This window comes from Podarcis raffonei, chromosome 15, assembly GCF_027172205.1.
Source record: "Podarcis raffonei isolate rPodRaf1 chromosome 15, rPodRaf1.pri, whole genome shotgun sequence".
NCBI lineage: Eukaryota > Metazoa > Chordata > Lepidosauria > Squamata > Lacertidae > Podarcis > Podarcis raffonei.
In genome coordinates, this window is record NC_070616.1 from 4515814 (window position 1) to 4535240 (window position 19427).

At 48.2% G+C, this 19427-nt stretch overlaps 1 protein-coding gene across 3 annotated transcripts in view; it reads left to right on the top strand.

Annotated features, from left to right (window-relative positions):
- The window catches only part of VMP1 (vacuole membrane protein 1), a 112174-nt gene that overhangs the window by 8586 nt on the left and 84161 nt on the right, over nucleotides 1–19427 (top strand). For all 3 annotated transcript variants that reach the window (XM_053367062.1, XM_053367060.1, XM_053367061.1), the window contains exons 2-5: nucleotides 11701–11800; nucleotides 13254–13389; nucleotides 14058–14148; nucleotides 15443–15553. In XM_053367062.1, the coding sequence (XP_053223037.1) occupies nucleotides 11731–11800; nucleotides 13254–13389; nucleotides 14058–14148; nucleotides 15443–15553 (408 nt within the window). In that variant the 5' untranslated portion in view covers nucleotides 11701–11730. The remainder of the gene's footprint in view (nucleotides 1–11700; nucleotides 11801–13253; nucleotides 13390–14057; nucleotides 14149–15442; nucleotides 15554–19427) is intronic.

The window sequence follows — 19427 nt, forward strand, 5'->3', positions numbered from 1 at the left end:
TCCATGAAAGTGAGTGTCTCTGCTTTAGCCGTCACTGATAATGATGCAGCAGGCCATTATTTTTTCACCCCTTGTTAGTTTTCCAGGTCGTTCTTGTTCAGCCAAGTAAGGACAGCATATAATAGTCAGGCTGGCGGTGTCCCTGGTGTAATATTCTATTTTTTGACAGCAGCTGGTTCCAAACTGGGATTTCCCAAAGCTTGGGAGTGGAGGCGGGGAAAGAAGGGGAGCGGGGACAGGTTGGGAGGATTGATGGGATGGCTTGGCAACCCCCCAAGCCCACGGGGGAGGGGAGACGTATCTGTTGACCCTTTGCTAAGTCATAGGAGGCTTGTCAATGGGAGCCAGGCAGCTGGGAAGGGGAATCATAGCTGTGCTATGCTGTGCATGCAAAGGAGCCTTGGCATTTCCAGCTGAAAGGAGCTCAGGAGGAAATGGAACCTGGAAATAAGTTCTTCCTGAGACCTTAAGGAGACTCTGCCACAGAGAATAGACGGGCCTCCACACCCCCACATGCTTTGGATCAGGCATCCCCCAACTCAGCCCTCCAGTTGTTTTGGGACTTCAACTCCCATCATCCCTAGCTAGCAGGACCAGTGGTCAGGGATGATGGGAATTGTAGTTCCCGAAAAGCTGGAGGGCCGAGTTTGGGGATGCCAGCATTGGACTATGTCAGCTTCGGCTAGCATGCCCAGCAACCAGGGGTGATGGGAGTTGTATTTCCAGCAACACTTGTGGAGGGCATCAGATTGGGTGTGAAAGACTGGACAAGGCGAACTTTCGGTCTGATCTGGCTGGGCTTTTCAACACAATTCTGAAAGTTGAGCTGAGAGCCAGTGTTTTCAAAAAATGGAGTTAGACCCAGTGTGGGTACGAATCCACCCTTGAGGCCATTTCTCCGTTGTCACCGTCTCCAGCCTGATGCCATGTGCAGTGTCAGACGGGGGGCATGTAAGTTGTTCCTTTGCAAGCAGGGCTTGCTGATTGGTGCACAAGGTGGGCTCTTCTCAGATCAGCCGCACCAGTGGAGCTGGGGTGGCTCGCTGTCAGCACAGACCAGCTGATCAGTTTCATCCCTTTTGAAGGTGCGTGAGCCCTGCTTTGCCCACTCGCAGGTCCAGTCTGAACCCAAACCGCACCTGCCAACAAACATCCAAGTTGCTGACTGCTTGGTGGTTTTGGCAAACCGCTTTGGAATTGTCACCTGATGTCGTAGTGATGTCCAATTTGGCCCACATGAAGTTGGCAGAGGGTAGGCTCTGGTCGGCCTTGTGGATCTGGGTCATAATGCTTGGGGGGTTATGTCCATCAACAGGTGTGTTACATGACAGCTCAATGGACTTCTCATAAGCATCTCTCTGGCCACTGTAGGAACTACAAGGCCCGTTGGCCTAATCTGGAAAGATCTTCTCAAGGTCTTAAACACGGTGTCTTGAGAGAACCGGGGAAAGTGAACTTCTTAGTTGGAGATGAGCTGAAGAGAACCATCTGTGACACCAACTACCTGAAGAATAATGTGAGGTCAAAGGGTCCATCAAATCAACATGTTGTTCCTTTGCCAGGCTTAAAGTTGTATCCCATTTCCCTGAGACAGGGGACATGTGGTCCTCCAGTTGACTATAACTCCTCTCATTCCTGATGGTTGGCCATGTGGGGAATGGAATGGAGTATCTTGGGAAAGGGTGTGACTGGCTTGCTGGAAGGCCGAACAGGAGCACTCCATGGCACAACGTTTGGTTTGGGTTCATCTTTAAAGTCCAGTTAAAGTTTCCTAGCCTGCCAATCCCCGTATATCTACGTAACATTGGTCACAGCAAAAGGCCCAAAGTGAGAAAGAAGTGGCCCTCTTCAGTTTTACAAAAGCTTGCTTACCTGCTCACCTGGGGTGAACTTTATTTCATCCCAGGCGAATAGCTTTTGCCGAATCCCTTTTGAAACAAACCAACCTTTCCTTCACTTTCTGACCTCCTTGTCTCCTGCCAGAGCTGGATCCCATTCTCTCAGCCCCACCCATGCAACCGCCAGCTTCAGACCTGGTGAAAAACAAAAAGTAGGACACCCCATTTGGGCCAGATTAAGCAGGCGCCGCCCAGGGAATGTGTCCTGTTGTGCAATCAGTGCTTGTACAATGAGCTAGTGATTGTGGGTCCTCCTGCTTTTCCAGTAACTAAAATATAATGTAATGTTTAAACTATGTTGCCGTGTCTCTTGGTTGTGTTACAGTCGGGGGGGAAATGAACATAGCAGAACATGAGCCCATCAGTTGCTAAACATCTCTGCCAGCTGATCTTGGGCCCAGACGACCACCTGTTCTCTCTCCCTAGAGGTCCCCTAAGGACATCTGACTTCCCTGAGGCCCTTTCAAAGTGTTACTTAGCTTAAGGGGATTGGATTTTACATTCTTCAAGGGAGATGGCTCTGTCACTATTTTCAAGAGGACTCTCTGGGTGTTCTGGAGAATACCCCCCCTTCTCTCTCCCCCCAGCCCTGCCTTAAGGAAGCACATAGACTTGTTTACAGCAGAGGGCATTAACCTCTTGCATTTCTGGCACTACCAGAAGACCCACGCCACACACTGAAAAGCACAGCCTGGATAGCTCAGCTGGTTAGAGCGCGGTTCCGATGAAGGCAAGATTGCAGGTTCGATCCCTGTGTGGGACAGCTGCATAGTCCTGCTATTGCAGGGGGTTGGACTGGATGATCCTCAGGGTCCCTTCAAACTCTGCAATTGGGTGATCCAGTGCACATTCAAAGCACATAGCTTCTCAGCCTCCCCCCCCCCAAAAAACCCCCCCAAGAATACTGGGAACTGTAATTTGTTCAGGATGCTGGGAATTGCACTCTATGAGGGGGAATCCCATAATTCTTCGAGGGATGTCACACAATTTTAATAATAATAATAATAATAATAAGAAGAAGAAGAAGAAGAAGAAGAAGAAGAAGAAATTTGTACCCCGCCCATCTGGCTGGGTTTCCCCAGCCACTCTGGGCGGCTTCCAACAAAGATTAAAAATACATAAAAATGTCACACATTAAAAACTTCCCTGAACAGGGCTGCCTTCAGATGTCTTCTAAAAGTTGTTGTTCTCTTTGACATCTGGTGGGAGGGCGTTCCACAGGGCGGGTGCCACTACCGAGAAGGCCCTCTGCCTGGTTCCCTGTAACTTGGCTTCTCGCAGTAAGGGAACTGTCAGAAGGCCCTCGGCGCTGGACCTCAGTGTCCGGGTAGAACGATGGGGGTGGAGACGCTCCTTCAGGTCTACTGGACCGAGGCCGTTTAGGGCTTTAAAGGTCAGCACCAACAGTTTGAATTGTGCTCGGAAACGTACTGGGAGCCAATGTAGGTCTTTCAAGACAGGTGTTATGTGGTCTCTGCGGCCGCTCCCAGTGGGGATTGTTGTGCTTTAAGTACATGGTGCGGCTCCTTGACCATTTGGAGTCCAAAATCATCCGGGAGGCATTACAATTCTCACTTTCGTTTGATGGGTTCAGCCATTCAGCCGTACCTGAGAGGGAGAGAGAGCCCTTCCGCTCCCTTTGCTGCAAAGTAACTTCTTCGTTAAGTTGTGCTGTGCCAGTTTTGGATGCCTTTCAAGGATGTCCTAATTTTTTGTCCTAATTTTTTGTTCTAATTGAATGTTTCCTTTTGGGTGTTCATAGTGCTAAAAATATACAAGGATTTTTTTAAATAAATGGAAAAAAACCTTTCCACACCACCCTAATAGTTTGTCTGAAGAAACTTATTGTCTCAACCTTGTAAAACTGGTGTTCATTCTACACCGCATCCTGGGTGGGTTCTCGTTTCTCTCTCTGGAACTCGTAGAACTTTCCTTCAGCACTTAACAGACCCTGGGCTGTTTCGTTCCTTTGAGAGCAAGACGGCAAAGGCACAAAGAGGTATATTAAAGCTCCGTTGGGAAAATTGGTTTATTCGGTTTTGGGTTGAATTTATCTGGTGTTATATTTATAATGCAGCAATTATATTTTTAAAAAGTCTGCCTGTTTACTCCAGGGGCAGAAAGGATGGGAGGAGACCTCAATTGCCTGGTCAGCCAAGCACCTAAAAACATGCCTAGGAATTTTAAGGGTTTGGGCTTGATCTGCTCGGGTCTTGCCACTGAAAATGCTGAAATGTTCCTCCGGTTTGCTGGGAGTGTGGGGGAGAAGGGAGTATGTTGTTGACGTGCTGGTGGTTTATTTGTTTGTTTGCTTGCTTGCTTGCTTGGTTTGTTTGGTTTGTTTCTCTTAATGAACTTGTATTTCAGTTTGTTTTAAAGTGTGGCTTTGGTGATAAACATGGATTTAGTGATAAGACGGTTTGTTTCCTAAGAAAATCCTGCTTTTTAAGTTGCTATAAACCACTTGCTTCTTTCAACTTTGCTTTGATAAGCTTGCTATAAAAGAAGATCAGCGTTGGTGGAACAGATGGCATGGGAGATAACATGCTTGCTGCTGGTGGTCTGTGCAGAGCCAAAGGGAAGTACTGTATTTTTCGCCCTATAGGATGCACTTTCCCCCCTCCAAAAATGAAGGGGAAATGTGTGTGCGTCCTGTGGGGCGAATGCAGGCTTTCGCTGAAGCCTGGAGAGCGAGAGGGGTCGGTGCGCACCGACCCCTCTCCCTCTCCAGGCTTTGGGTAGATGTCCGCAAGCCTTGCAACTCCCGCCAGGCTCGCAAGGCTTGCGGGCGGCAGCCTGCAGCCCGAAGCACGGGGCGTGTTCCGGAGCATGACCTGGGCTTCGGGCGGATGTCCGCAAGCCTTGTGAGCCCGGCGGGAGTTCTTGCCGGGCTCGCAAGGCTTACGGGTAGCAGCCTGTTCTGGGGGCTGGGGTCGGGGGAAGCTCGGGCTTCCCCCACCCCAGCCCCGCGGCTGGTGGTGGAAATATTTTTTATTTATTTATTTCCCCCCCAAAAAACTAGGTGCGCCCTATGGGCCAGTGCGCCCTATAGGGCGAAAACTATGGTACTAGTCGAGCCTGTTCTACTCCTGGGAGGAGGGGGACCTGTGGACTCCATTAGCCCCAGCCAGCAGAGCCAATAGTCAGGGATGATGGGAGTTGTAGTCCAGCAACATCTGGAGGGCCACAGGTCCCCCACACCTCCCCTTGAATTTTCCCAATAACCGACTTCCGGGGTGGCGCCATCGGCAATGGCGGACTCCCTCTGAACTGGAGGGACCAGCTCCGCGCGAAACGGGTCGTTTCCGCTACGGCGAAGCGGGGACCCTTTAAAAATCACAGGCGGATGAAGCCTGTGACCATGGGACTCGGTGGGCACCTTTAGCGCCCCCCCAACCCGCAAAGGAACCCATTAACGGGCTCCGAAGCGAAGAGGGGGATGTGGCGCGGTGCTGTGAGTCTACTGCTTTTTCCGTGGAGCGAAGCCGCATAGCCGTTGCCGGAGAGCGCTGCCTTTTTCCTGGGATAATTTGGTATCTAAAGAATCACCCGTGAGTACTTAAAACTCGAACAATTGGATTTTAAATAAGGACTGGCCAGTGGAGAGGAATTGGACTCAAAATTTACCTCAATTTGGTACTGAAACGGGAAGGTCTAAACAGGAAGTCAGCCTTCCGTTTCTTTGTAGTCAGAATAAAGCAAAGACAACGTAAACTAGAGCTTAGAAAATTACTTTTAAAGGATTGGCTTTCATCATTTAAAATCGTGGAACCCCCCTTCGGTAGCAGGAGAAGAAGGGGGATCTCTTTTTGGACTGTTTAAACCTGCAGAAGTGAGTTTAAAGTAAAGTAACTTTCCACCGTCCTGATCCTGGAGCGGAGTGTCAGGACTGACGTTTGAAGCTCATTGACCAGAGACAAATGTTTTTGACAGATAGCTAAAAGAAAAGTAACATAGTGATTCCATTGTTTCCTTTCGCATTTCAAAGGAACAAATATTGATTGAATATCTTAAGAAAGAAACTTTGTTGCTATTGCTCTTAAAAGAAAGAAGAAACAGAAGTTTTCTCCCTAGAGGGAGACTGTGAAATTGTAACCAACTTCAGGAGCTTGCAGCTGTTACAGATTACAATCGTGGGAAAGGACTTGTGACCTTGTAGGACAATGTTTTCAGAAGCTCGGTTGGGTGCTTTCTGTAAAATAAATGCCCTATTGGACCAGCTAAGCCAGAAGACGGATTTGATGACTAATGCGGCCAGAAATTTTGAACAGGCAGTAGGAAACTACATGGAGCCTACCCAGGAACTAAAACAGGAGTGTACTATGACAGCACAGATGAGAGAAGAGGATACTGCTGAATCCTGGGTGCCAGAAATGGAGGGAGTTGCGGCCCTGCAGGATTATGAGCCTTTGGATTTGATAAATGAATTTGGAAAAAACCAGATTTGGAAAGATACAAGTTTGGTTTGGTTTGGAAATGGGGGGTTGGACTGACCCTCCCATGCAGGGATGTTTGGACTTTCTGAGTCTGGTAATGGGCCGTCAGATGTTTGGAGCTGTGGGGGCTCTTAATTTTGGAGGGAATCTGAAACAGGTGTTTAAATATCACATGGAGTTTAGTCTGGACTATGGAAATGGGGCTGATCTGCTGAAAAGGGTCAAAAACATTACTAAGCTGGAGTTCCCATGAGTGAAAGGAAAATATGAAGAAGAGTCGCGGAGGGTACATGGAAGAGACTTGAGGGCCTCGGACATAAGGATACCAGGTTAATGCGCTAGATTAATGGGACAAAAAGGACTGGCAAAATCTGGGACCAGGAGGAAGGGACGCTGGATGAAGATTGGACTGTTTTAATTTTTTTTCTTTTGTCATTAGGACTGTTTTAAAATAATTCGTGAATGTTAGAAAAATGTTGAAATGGAACTACTTGGTTCTAGTAAAAATGTTTAAAGAATTAGGTTAATGATATGGTTATGAGAAGTTGGTAAAAATAAGATTTACCGTATTTTTCGCACTATAGGACGCACTTTTCCCCCTCCAAAAATGAAGGGGAAATGTGTGTGCGTCCTATGGTGCGAATGCAGGCTTTCGCTGAAGCCTGGAGAGCGAGAGGGGTCGGTGCGCACCGACCCCTCTCGCTCTCCAGGCTTCAGGAGAGCCCCACCGCCAGCCCCACAAGCTCGGGGGACAGCGGGGAGGCGGAACGCCGCCATCCCCCTGTCCCCCGACTTGGCTAGAAGGCTGGCGGGGGGGAGAAGCCTGCTCCTCCCCGTCGCCAGCCCCGCAGACTCGGGAGACAGCGGGAGAGGCGCAGCGCGCCCTTCCCGCTGTCCCCTGACTTGGCTAGAAGGCTGGCGGGGGGGGGGAGAAGCCTGCTCCTCCCCTCGCCAGCCCCGCAAACTCGGGAGACAGCGGGAGAGGCGCAGCGCACCATCCCGCTGTCCCCCGACTTGGCTAGAAGGCTGGCGGGGGGGAGAAGCCTGCTCCTCCCCTCGCCAGCCCCGCAAACTCGGGAGACAGCGGGAGAGGCGCAGCGCACCATCCCGCTGTCCCCCGACTTGGCTAGAAGGCTGGCGGGGGGGGGGAGAAGCCTGCTCCTCCCCTCGCCAGCCCCGCAAACTCGGGAGACAGCGGGAGAGGCGCAGCGCACCATCCCGCTGTCCCCCGACTTGGCTAGAAGGCTGGCGATGGGGAGAAGCCTGCTCCTCCCCTCGCCAGCCCCGCAAACTCGGGAGACAGCAGGAGAGGCGCAGCGCGCCATCCCGCTGTCCCCCGACTTGGCTAGAAGGCTGGCGGGGGGGAGAAGCCTGCTCCTGCCCGTCGCCAGCCCCGCAAACTCGGGGGATAGCGGGAGAGGCGCAGCGCGCCATCCCACTGTCTCCCGACATGGTTTGGAGACTGGCGGAGGGCTTCCTCCTCCCCCAGCCCCGCAAGCTCCCAGAGCGATGCCAAAGCTGCGCGCAGCTTCGGCATGGCTCTGGGTCCCGTTCTGGGGGAGGGAGAAGCTCGGGCTTCCCCCGCCCCAGCCCCGCGCCTGGCGGGGGGGGAATAAATTTTTCCCCCTTTATTTTTCCCCCCCCCCCAAATCTAGGTGCGTCCTATGGACCGGTGCGTCCAATAGTGCGAAAAATACGGTAAGTTTTAAGTTTTAAGGTTTGCTATAAGACAAGATGAAAATAGATTAAGATAATGTAAGGACAAAATATTATGAACTATGGAAAGGATTTGCTGTGATAATTATTAACCAGGATACAAGAAAGGGGAGGAGGTCAAAGAAAGAAGGTAATGAAAGTTAAAAATTTGAGAATGATGGATGTATTTTTTCTTTCTATTTTTCTGTTTTGTCTATTTTTTTCCTGTTTTTTCTTTTTTATAATTTTAAAAAACCTTTAATAAATATTACTTTAAAAAAAAAGAATTTTCCCAATAACCCCCTGCAATGTGGAAAAGGGGTTCCCTGGTGGATGAGTCCATGCATATTCCCTGAAAGACAGGGCGTTTATTTTTTTTAAAAAAAATGGTATAGAATTAAATACAGACGGTCATTTACCCTTGCTAGATTCAACATGCTGCCATCTGCCTTATTGCAGGGCAGATTCGAAGGTAAACCATACGTAGAACGAGACTGCCCCTGCAGCTTGATGGAGGTAGAAACTGTCTCTCATGTCTTGTTACGCTGCCGTTTCTACGGGGATATATGCTCCTTATTTATCACTCCTGTTAAACAAAAATCTCCAAATGGGTCCGAACTTCAATGTCTAAAACTGCTGGTAGAGGACAAGGATCTAGAGATCACGTTAAGGGCGACTGCCATAAAACTTAGGGAACAAGCCGTTCTACCAAAATCATTAAGGTTTTAAATGATAATTTTAGGTTATATTTTAGTGATCGAGATTTAATATATATTTTTAACTGCCACTATATCTGAATTGTCGCTGCTATACCTAATTGCAATTCAATGTATTCCTGTTGTGTTTTATGATTTTCCTGATATTGTAAGTGAGCCGGAACTGGTCTGTGACCGTATTAATAAAATTCTATTCTATGCTATAGAATTATGCTTACAAGTAAACCCCCCCCCCACCTTCTGCTGAGTCTTTGCCCTGAATATGGGTTACTCATGGAAAGCTATTATCCTCTTGCCGCTCTCTGTTTTTAGTGGTTTCCGTTGGTAGCAAATAAGCACCAGAAGGGATTTGGAAGGCAAAGCTGAAAAGTCAGGATATGTTTGATGCAGAAAGGGATGCTTGTTTCCAGGCAAACTCGCATGTTTGCCTCTCGTTGAGGTCAGGAAGTGAGGCTCTCCTCTGGGTGTCCTCATCACCCGAGAAACTCTTTCAGGGCAGCCTCGTTTGTGGAACTCCCCAACACCACCCAACAGGTCCACGGTGGGGATTTGAACCTCCGGTTCCCTGCACACCGATATAGCACATCTTGGCTGTTGAATAAAGCCAGCTGTCCGTTTACCAGAAAGTTGCTCATTAATTAGCACCCACAAAATTAGGACTTTGATTTAGAGAGTCCTAAGGTCGTGGTTGGAGTAAGACGTTCGATTTGAGAAGTTTGATCCAGTGGTGTTTTCTGGTGTATATGATCAGATTTTGTAGAAAGTAGTTGGTTTGCGAGGGGACACGGGTGGCGCTGTGGGTAAAAGCCTCAGCGCCTAGGGCTTGTGGATCGAAAGGTTGGCGGTTCGAATCCCCATGGCGGGGTGCGCTCCCGCTGCTCGGTCCCAGCGCCTGCCAACCTAGCAGTTCGAAAGCACCCCCCCCGGGTGCAAGTAGATAAATAGGGACCGCTTACTGGTGGGAAGGTAAATGGCGTTTCCGTGTGCTGCGCTGGCTCGCCAGATGCAGCTTTGTCACGCTGGCCACGTGACCCGGAAGTGTCTCCGGACAGCGCTGGCCCCCGGCCTCTTAAGTGAGATGGGCGCACAACCCAGAGTCTGTCAAGACTGGCCCTTATGGGCAGGGGTACCTTTACCTTTACCTTTTAGTTGGTTTGCGTGACTTTCTGCTCTCAGCCTTAGTTCAGCCTCCAGCAGCTTATGCACTGCTTTGGGTGCAACTCCCATCAGAGTGTATGAGCTGGGGAATTTGAAGTTTATACCAGGGGTCAGCAACCTTTTTCAGCCATGGGCTGGTCCACAATCCCTCAGACCATGTGGTGGGCCGGACTATTTTTTTTTTTTTGGGGGGGGGGGAATGAACGAATTCCTATGCCCCACAAATAACCCAGAGATGCATTTTAAATAAAAGCACACATTCTACTCATGTAAAAACACCAGGCAGGCCCCACAAATAACCCAGAGATGCATTTTAAATAAAAGGACACATTCTACTCCTGTCAAAGCACGCTGATTCCTGGACCGTCTGCGGGCTGGATTGAGAAGTCGATTGGGCCAGATCCGGCCCCCGGGCCTTAGTTTGCCTACCCATGTACTAGATCTTCGGCAAGTCAGTTGAAAAATCAGGGGGTGTTTGGGGTTTGTGTGTGTGTGTTTTTGGGTTTGTCTGAAAAAAGATACTCTGCAACTTGTTTTCCGGGTTTCCCTAAGAAATATGCTCCACAATTTTGGGGGTTCCCTAAAAAATATATATATGGCAACCCTACTTTAACAGCCCCCATCAGCAGATGATCCTGTGTTGTGAAAAGCTGCAATTTGCTAGTATGGGCTGCTGCTCCTGCTGCTCTGGAGGGTTTGGCAAAGTGGCAATCCAAGGATCAGTCCAGGAAGAAGTGCACCCTGCCTCTTTTCTGCACCATTGAACAGACGGTCCATTTTCCTTCCCTTAAACCTGAAGGTTCTCATTTCTCAAAGCTCTTTTTGCTTTGATCCAACCTAAACCAGGGACACGGGTGGCGCTGTGGGTTAAACCACAGAGCCTAGGGCTTGCCGATCAGAAGGTCAGCGGTTTGAATCCCCGCGACGGGCTGAGCTCCCATTGCTCGTCCCTGCTCCTGCCAACCTAGCAGTTTGAAAGCACATCAGAGTGCAGAGTAGATAAATAGGTACTGCTCCGGCGGGAAGGTAAACAGCGTTTCCGTGCACTGCTCTGGTTCGCCAGAAGCGGCTTAGTCATGCTGGCCACATGACCCGGAAGCTGTACGCCGGCTCCCTCGGCCAATAAAGCGAGATGAGCGCTGCAACCCCAGAGTCATCTGCGACTGGACCTAATGGTCAGGGGTCCCTTTACCTTTAACCTAAACCAGGCTGCCTACCCCTGGTTTAGACACTGCATGAGTTGGGAAAACATAGTGAACTTTGGCCCTATATTTACTTCTCCAGGTGGCCTTGTGTAGTCATGAGGACTAGTGTATCTCACCTTTACGCTGACCATTTTTAGATGAGACTTGGGATATTTGATCATACAGTATATGGATAAGGGCTCCCTCTGGTGGTTACCATGTATATAACATGTAGCCCAATTGAACATGCAGAAGATGCCGGTCCTCGTAGATCTGAATTAAGGGCTGATTTAAATCAGAACATAGGAAGTCATCTTATACAGGCCACTGATCCACCAATCCCAATATTGTCCAAACTGACTGGCAGTGTCTCTTCAGGGTTTCAAGCTGGGGAAATTCCCGGTCCTGTGTGGAGATCTTGGATATTGAATCAGAAACCTTTTGAACGCAGAGCAAATGCTCCCCCACTGAGCTACATTCCTTGCTCTGGAGAGGGTGTCAAGTGGAAATGTGGACTCCTGGCCGAATCATCTCATGCTAGAGTCTTGTTTTTGCTGTTGGGCAACTTTTGGCTTAACAGCTTTGTGAGTTTTGCGTCTTGTCTCTTTTGAAGGTAGGTCCCCGTAAGTGACTGATCTATGAAATGGCAGAGAATGGAACAGACCTGAGGCGCATGGCAATGAGCAAAGAGCAGCACAATGGAAACTTCACAGGTGAGACAGTGAACTGGGATAATGCCTCTTGCTTGCTTGCTTGCTTAGGGAAGTGTGTATTGAGGGAGGGGGTATAGAAACCATAGTTTTGTTTTGTTTTTGCATGGTTGGATTGTAGCCTACTGTGCAAATATAAGAGTCTCATCTGCTGCTCTGCCCCGGTTTTTTCGTTTTTGTTTTGCTTCTGGCTCCACCCACCACGGGCATGACACTAAAGGAAATTAGGATGTGGCAGGAGGAGGAAATTTCTCAGATCTTAAACTTCAGTAAATATCTGTATTAGCTTAGATACTTTTATTTGAGAGGATCTGAACACTATTGAGGTGACAGTTGAGTTACTTCATTCTGATTGCTTGTGTTAGATTTACTTTTACTTATTTAGGTAATTTATATGCTGCTTAACTATAAAGATGCAATACAAGAAATCAGTTAAAACTATAAAATCAAACTTCAGGTAGGTTCCCCACCCCTGATTTATCTCAGTACTGTCCTGCTGTACTTGATAGCAGTTCTCGGGGTCTTTGATGCTATCTCATCCTCTGAGGCTGATGTGAGCTGGCGTCCAGCAACATGGGAAACTGACTGACACAGATTCAGGCCATTGGGTTGATTCTAGCTCAGTTCTGTCGACACTGGCTGGCAGGGGCTCTCCCAAGATGTCAAGCAGAGGTCTTTCCAGCCCTACCTGGAGATGTCGGCTATTAAACCTGCATGCAAAGCAGATGCTCCTCCACTGAGCTAAAGCCCCCCCCCTTTCTTCCTTACCCATTTTGCAATAAAATGCAAATCGAGCCACAAACCTATTTTGAAAACACATTTGAAAAGGCTTTCAGGACCAGGCTGTGTCTACTCGGTGCTACAGGCTATGAAGTCACATAACACTTTGTGCCCAAAAAAGCTGAACACTGCAACCTGTTTTCGTTATATAAGCTGAAGAAGTGCTGCTTAGCCAGTCTTATTTTGCGCAATGCGTTCTCTTCTTGCAAATACCAGGCTTTTCTATACCCACCCGCTCCCACAAACACCTCTCTCTATGGCCCATGCAGGCAGGCAAGAAGCATGATCAGAGTTCAAGGGCACATTCCAGCCAGGCAAAAACCATTCAAGGAGGGCTGAGAGCAAGACCATTGGGGGGGGTGCTTTTGAGAGAGTTCCAAGGGGCCAGGCAGAATGATCTGGAGGTTAGCATTTGACCCCCAAGACCTGCACTTCTCCGCCTTTGTATTAGCCCTTTTGCTTTTTGGAACAAGAAACCAGCTGAGCAACCATCTGGTGGGTGATGAATCCCCCAGGGCTGTCGATGGCCTCACATTGGGTTCATACCCAGAAGGGAATTTCCTTGTTTCACTCGGAGGGTGAAATCTTTCACAGGGCTGGTGATCCTTGCCGTTTCTCATAGCTCTTCTCTCCTAATTCTCCCCTTTTCCTCCACCCCCCTCCTTCCTCTTTGCAGAGCCTTCTCCGTCAAGCGAACAGAAGAAGAGAGAACGAGAAGAGCGCCTGGATATCGTCCTCTGGAAGAAGCCACTCATTACCTTGCAGTATTTTTTCCTGGAAACATTATTAAACTTGAAAGAATTGACCATAAAGTAAAGGCCTACTTCTCCTTAACTTTTTACTCTTGAACCACGGGGTCCCAAAATCGGGTGTCTCCTCCCCTCCCAAATGGGGCTGGGTCCAGTTGAAAGGCACTCACTAGCCGCCCCGCCCCCAGCTCCACTCCCCTCTGCCTCTGCTTCCTTTATCAAAGCCTAGATTTTATTGTGTCCTGATTTAGTCCAAGAGGTCGGAGATTTTATCTCTCCCTTCCCCTGACGCTAGAATGTGGTGCACCTAATGGAATGGGGTAGGATCCGACCCATGGCGAAGGAACTGCACCTTTGCCACGGTACATAATTGATGGGGGTGGTCTCTCCTGCAAATTCCAAAGATCTCAGGAGCCTGTTCTGGAATCTTGTGTTATAATTCTTAGGAAGAACTTGTCTGGATCAATACAAGGCTGCTTCCTACATTCCTATGGGCTTGCCAGAGCAGGGCGGGGGGGAGAGCGTTATCAGGTTCAGCCGCCCAGAGTGGCTGGGGCATCTCAGTCAGATGGGTGGAGTATTAATAATAATAAAAATAATAATTGTTGTTGTTGTTGTGGCTGAAATATGAATATGAATGGGGCAGGGAGGGTGGTACCAGTGTGTGTCAGTGTGGTCCTTCTCTGGATTTTTGATTCTAACAGCAGTTTATTTATTTCCCCCCTCCCAAGATTGTGGCATCGCCGAAGGATTGTGGTGTCTCTCTTACTGCTGCTGGCACTGCTTACATCCGCGTATTATATCGAAGGCGCACATCAACAGGTAACGCTACATATCAAACGGGGCCTAGCGCTTTCAGGACGTGCAGAGGGCTTGCATGCGTTCTCTCAGTAGGCCAGCAAGCTAAAAAAAAGAAAGAAAGAAATGCCCGAAATTGGACAACGAGCATCAGTAGAAGAGACGGTCGCTTCATATTCTCCAAATAAGGAATTTCTTCTCTGTCTAAGTGATAGTGCTCACAGTTAAAGCTATGGAATCTGCTCCCACCAAATTCACAATGGCTGTGTTCTACTTCTCCCGAAGGCCACTTTCTGGGAATCACGAGTAGGGAGACGGTTGTTGTGCTCAAGTCCTGTTTGCGGGTTTCGTTTAGGCATGGCTGAGCCACTATGACAACAGGATTCTGTACTAGGTAGTTGACTGGCCTGATCCAGCAACCAGACTCCTGACAATAACAATAATTTTATTATTTATACCCTGTTCATCTGACTGGGTTTCCCCAGCCATTCTGGGCCACTTCCAACACATATGAAAACATAATAAAACCTCAGACTTTGAAAAATGTTCCATTGGGGACTTAGGTAACTAACAGTTGCATTCTGATGATGTGTATGCTGAAATGGAAACCTGTTGGGCAATTTTTGATATAGAAATAAGGTAAAATAATTTCTTTTTCTAGCAACCTATGTGAGGTTCACCTCTCTGTGTGCTGGTCTTAGGCTTTTTGGTTCTTCCTCCAGATCTGGCTTTCTAGGAGCAGGTGTCAGCACCTGAAGTGGGGGATTAGGGGACCTGTGGCTCTCCAGATGTTGCCAGACTGCAATCTCTATCATCCCTGACCTTTCGCCACGTTGGGAGTGATGGGAAGTGGAGTCAACAATGTCTGGAGGGGCCCACAGCTTCCCCACCCCTGCGTTAAGAGGTTCCAAGCCCAGGACTCAAATTCTGCATCAGCACCAAATGGTAAAACATTGTGCACTGCAGGTTTTTTAATTTGCTACTGTCCTTTGAACTGCACAGAATTCTATTTTATTTTTGATGTGTGCTATTGTCTCACAATAAGAGCTCCCCATCCCCTTTAAGGTATGCTCTCCCCAGGGAGACCCACCCAGCACTGACCTTTTGGTGCCATGGAAATGGTTGTCTTTCTCAGATGTTCAGGCAGCACCAGTGATACGACACATCCTTAAAACTGGTTTTATGGTAATTTTTCGAAACGTCCTATGTGTTTTTACTTGCTTTTCAGTGGCATGCTGTAGAAGGATTTGATAAGCATTGCACCTTCTTGTGAAAGTGTAACCTTTTATTCTCTCTCCCCCACCCTCTTTTCTCTTAGTATGTGCTTTATTTGGAGAAGAAGCTCTTATGGTGTGCCTACTGGGTAGGCTTAGGCATTCTGTCCTCAGTGGGACTTGGAACGGGTCTTCACACCTTTCTGCTCTACTTGGTAAGCGAGAGAGAGAGAGAGAGAGAGAGAGAGAGAGAGAGAGAGAGAGAACACGTATGACTTATGAGTGACTCCACGGGTGGGTGTAATAATAATAATAATAATAATAATAATAATAATAATAATAATAATAATAATTTATTATTTATACCCTGCCCATCTGGCTGAATTTCCCCAGCCACTCTGGGTGGCTCCCAATCGAGTGTTAAAAACAATACAGCATTAAATATTAAAAACTTCCCTAAACAGGGCTGCCTTCAGATGTCTTTTAAAAATAAGATAGCTGCTAATTTCCTTGACATCTGAAGGGAGGGCGTTCTACAGGGCGGGTGCCACTACCGAGAAGGCCCTCTGCCTGGTTCCCTGTAACCTCACTTCTTGCAGGGAGGGAACTGCCAGAAGGTCCTCCTCAGAGCTGGACCTCAGCGTCCACACTGAGTGATGGGGGTGGAGACGCTCCTTCAGGTACAGAGGACCGAGGCCGTTTAGGGCTTTGAAGGTCAGCACCAACACTTTGAATTGTGCTCGGAAACGTACTGGGAGCCAATGAAGATCTCTCAGGACTGGTGTTATGTGGTCCCGGCGGCCACTCCCAGTGTACTTTCAGGTTTGTTTTTTATCTCTATGTCAGTGATTTTCGACCAGTGTGCCGTGGCACCCTGGGGTGCCTTGAATGATGGTCAGGGGTTCTGCGAGCAACCCTGGCCTCTGTCCCTCTCTCCTCTAATGCCCCCTCACATCTCTGCCTCCTCAGGGCTTGTGAAGCTGTTTGCCTCACGTTCACCTTTGGCCAGTCTCCATTGGGCCACCAAGGCTGGGGGCATCCTCTTCGCAGGCCCCTGTGGGGTGACCTGAGAAGGCACCTTTCTTTGGGGCAGGGGGGAGCGGCTCAGAGACCAGCGGCAGCGGCCGCCCAGAGAACTCCCAAGGAGAAGGGAGAGGAGAGGAGGCTGAGGGAACACTCCATAATAATAATAATAATAATAATAATAATAATAATAATATTTATTATTTGTACCCCGCCCATCTGGCTGGGTTTCCCCAGCCTCTCTGGGCGGCTTCCAACAAAGATGAAAAATACACTAAAATGTCACATATTAAAAACTTCCCTGAACAGGGCTGCCTTCAGATGTCTTCTGAATGTCAGGTAGATGTTTATCGCTTTGACATCTGATGGGAGGGCGTTCCACAGAGCGGGCGCCACTACTGAAAAGGCCCTCTGCCTGGTTCCCTGTAACTTGGCCTCTCGCAGTGAGGGAACCGCCAGAAGGCCCTTGGAGCTGGACCTCAGTGTCCAGGCAGAACGATGGGGGAGGAGACGCTCCTTCAGATATACTGGACCGAGGCCGTTTAGGGAGGGCATTTGAAAAAGGGTGAGGGGCTGCCAGCTCGGCAGGCAAGGGGGGACATAACTGGACTCCTGAGCCCCACAGGGGTGCCGCAGAAAGAATGTTGTTGGTCAAGGGAGCCGTGGACTCAAAAGAGTTGAAAACCTGCTGCATGTAATAAAAATGTAAAAATGTCACTGCACGGCCATTGGAGGATTTGTAGTGTCTCATCTCGGTGGTAGATATGGATGACGTCAGGGCAGGATAAGGGAGCATAAGTGAAGATTTATTGCACAATAGCAGGGCTGTGGCATGGAAGCGAGAAGAGAAAGACAGACAGACAGACAGGGAGGGCGGTGGCTTGAAACAAAAAGTTTGCGCAAAGATGCTAAAGATTGAAGGTGAAATGGCAGTGTTAAACAACAACAGAAGTTTGAGTGAAATAGGGAATAATTGAGGACTCCACGTCCTTCGGAATATTTGAGAACTCTGCACCTCTTTCACATGAGGCAGCCAAGGAATGGAAAAGTAAGAGTATATTGAGAAGGGGGAGACACTGAAGGGGGGAAAGTTTGAATAAAACAGGGATGGAGAGAGAGTGAGAGGGAAAATGGCTGTTTGAAAAAACAGCAGAGGTTTGAATAAAGCCGGGATGAAGAAACTGGCTGAGATCAAACAGGCCTCCACCTCTGCGTTGAACCTTATTTTCTCCCCCACAGCAGGCATATTAAGTCACATTGTGCCTATTTTGTTTTGTTTTTTACGTGTGGTTTTTAATTGTTTTATATATCATGTTATTGGACTGGTGGAATGGTTTTGTTGACAGTTCTGTCAACAGCTTTGTGGCCCATTTATGCTGAACAGCGGTCTTAGGAATAAACGAAATAAATAAATTCTGCAACTACTGTTAGGCTCAATGAAATCAACAGACCTCTTATCCATGCCTGGCTGGGCTGAGCAATGTCTGGTTTTCAACATCGTGATATATCACCTTCTAAACCTCGCGATATACCAATATATCACGATGTCTAAAATAAGTCTGGAACTATGTAGAGGCGAACGGCTTAATGTTCCAGCAACTGCTACTACATAGGGGTCTAAAACTTACAAGATTTTATTTCCCTCTAACATACTGTTACAACTGTTATATTGTAGTACAGAGCAACAGGGGCGGCAGGAATCATGAGAGAAGCAACGACTGGCTTCACAGTTTCCCCACAAATCTCGATTTTTTTTTACATAGCACACACAAACACATTGTGATTTGCAATATATTGCCATGTCAAATACTGAGAAACCATTAGCACAATGTGTACTTCAAAGCAATTTTGGACGATGTCTTGATACATTGTCCCACCCTAATGCCAAGTGATTACAATGGGTCTTCTCCGAGTGTATCTTACATCAAGTCAACCCATTGGTCCACGTAGTAGATTATTGTCTGCACTGACTAGCAGTTGCTCTCTAGGGTCCCAGCCCTCCTTGGAAATGCGAGGATTATACTGGGGACCTTCTGCCTGCAGAGCGTGTGGCCTGCCCCTAAGCTACGGAATCCTTAGTCCGTAATAGTTGCTAGATACTACATGTGGAAGAAAATCCAGCATTCACACTGCGATTAAAGTAAAGGTCTGTCCAATACTCTGCTTATTAAGGCAAGGCAATGGCCCTGGAAAAGACCCCATCAACCAGAACCTGTTCTGAACTGATCAACGTGGTGTTCCAATTATACATGGCGCTAGCAGCTTTTTATTGCGATCAGGAAGTTGTTGCAGCCCGGTTAATAAGAAACCACAAGGAGGTGACTGCACAGGAGAAAACACGGTAAAAGCAACATTGCTGAAATCAAAACCTCCAACATTCCACGCTCCCTTAATTCTTCCACCTTCCTACTAGCTTTATTTTTTACGCTCTAAGAGAGACGTGGCCTTATGAATAAACTCAGGTCTGCTGTAGATTGAGGTCCTTGCAGGTCCCAAATTCTGCTTCCGTGTACAGTGGTACCTCTGGTTAAGTACTTAATTCGTTCCGGAGGTCCGTTCGTAACCTGAAACTGTTCTTAACCTGAAGCACCGCTTTAGCTAATGGGGCCTCCTGCTGCCGCCGCGCCGCCGGAGCACAATTTCTGCTCTTATCCTGAAGCAAAGTTCTTAACCTGAAGCACTATTTCTGGGTTAGCAGAGTCTGTAACCTGAAGCGTATGTAACCCGAGGTACCACTGTACAGGAGACAAAGTGGCTTTGTGGGCTGCTAGCTGTTCATCCCCCACCCTGAAGTTTCACGTCGCCTTTCATTCTTGCTGTTCCACTTAACAGAGATGGTTTTCTGGGATAGCTCAGTCGGTTGAGCATGAGACTCTTAATCTCAGAGTTTCCGAGTTGTGGGTTTAAGCCCTAATGGGATTCCTGCATTGCAAGGTGTTGGGCTAGCTAACCCTCATGGTCCCTGCCAACTCTGACTTTCAAATACAGGGATGTCCCCCCAGTTTGCAATCAAATTTCCTGCGTTTTTTCTGAACATCATATCTTTATTTTGTATACCACCCTTCA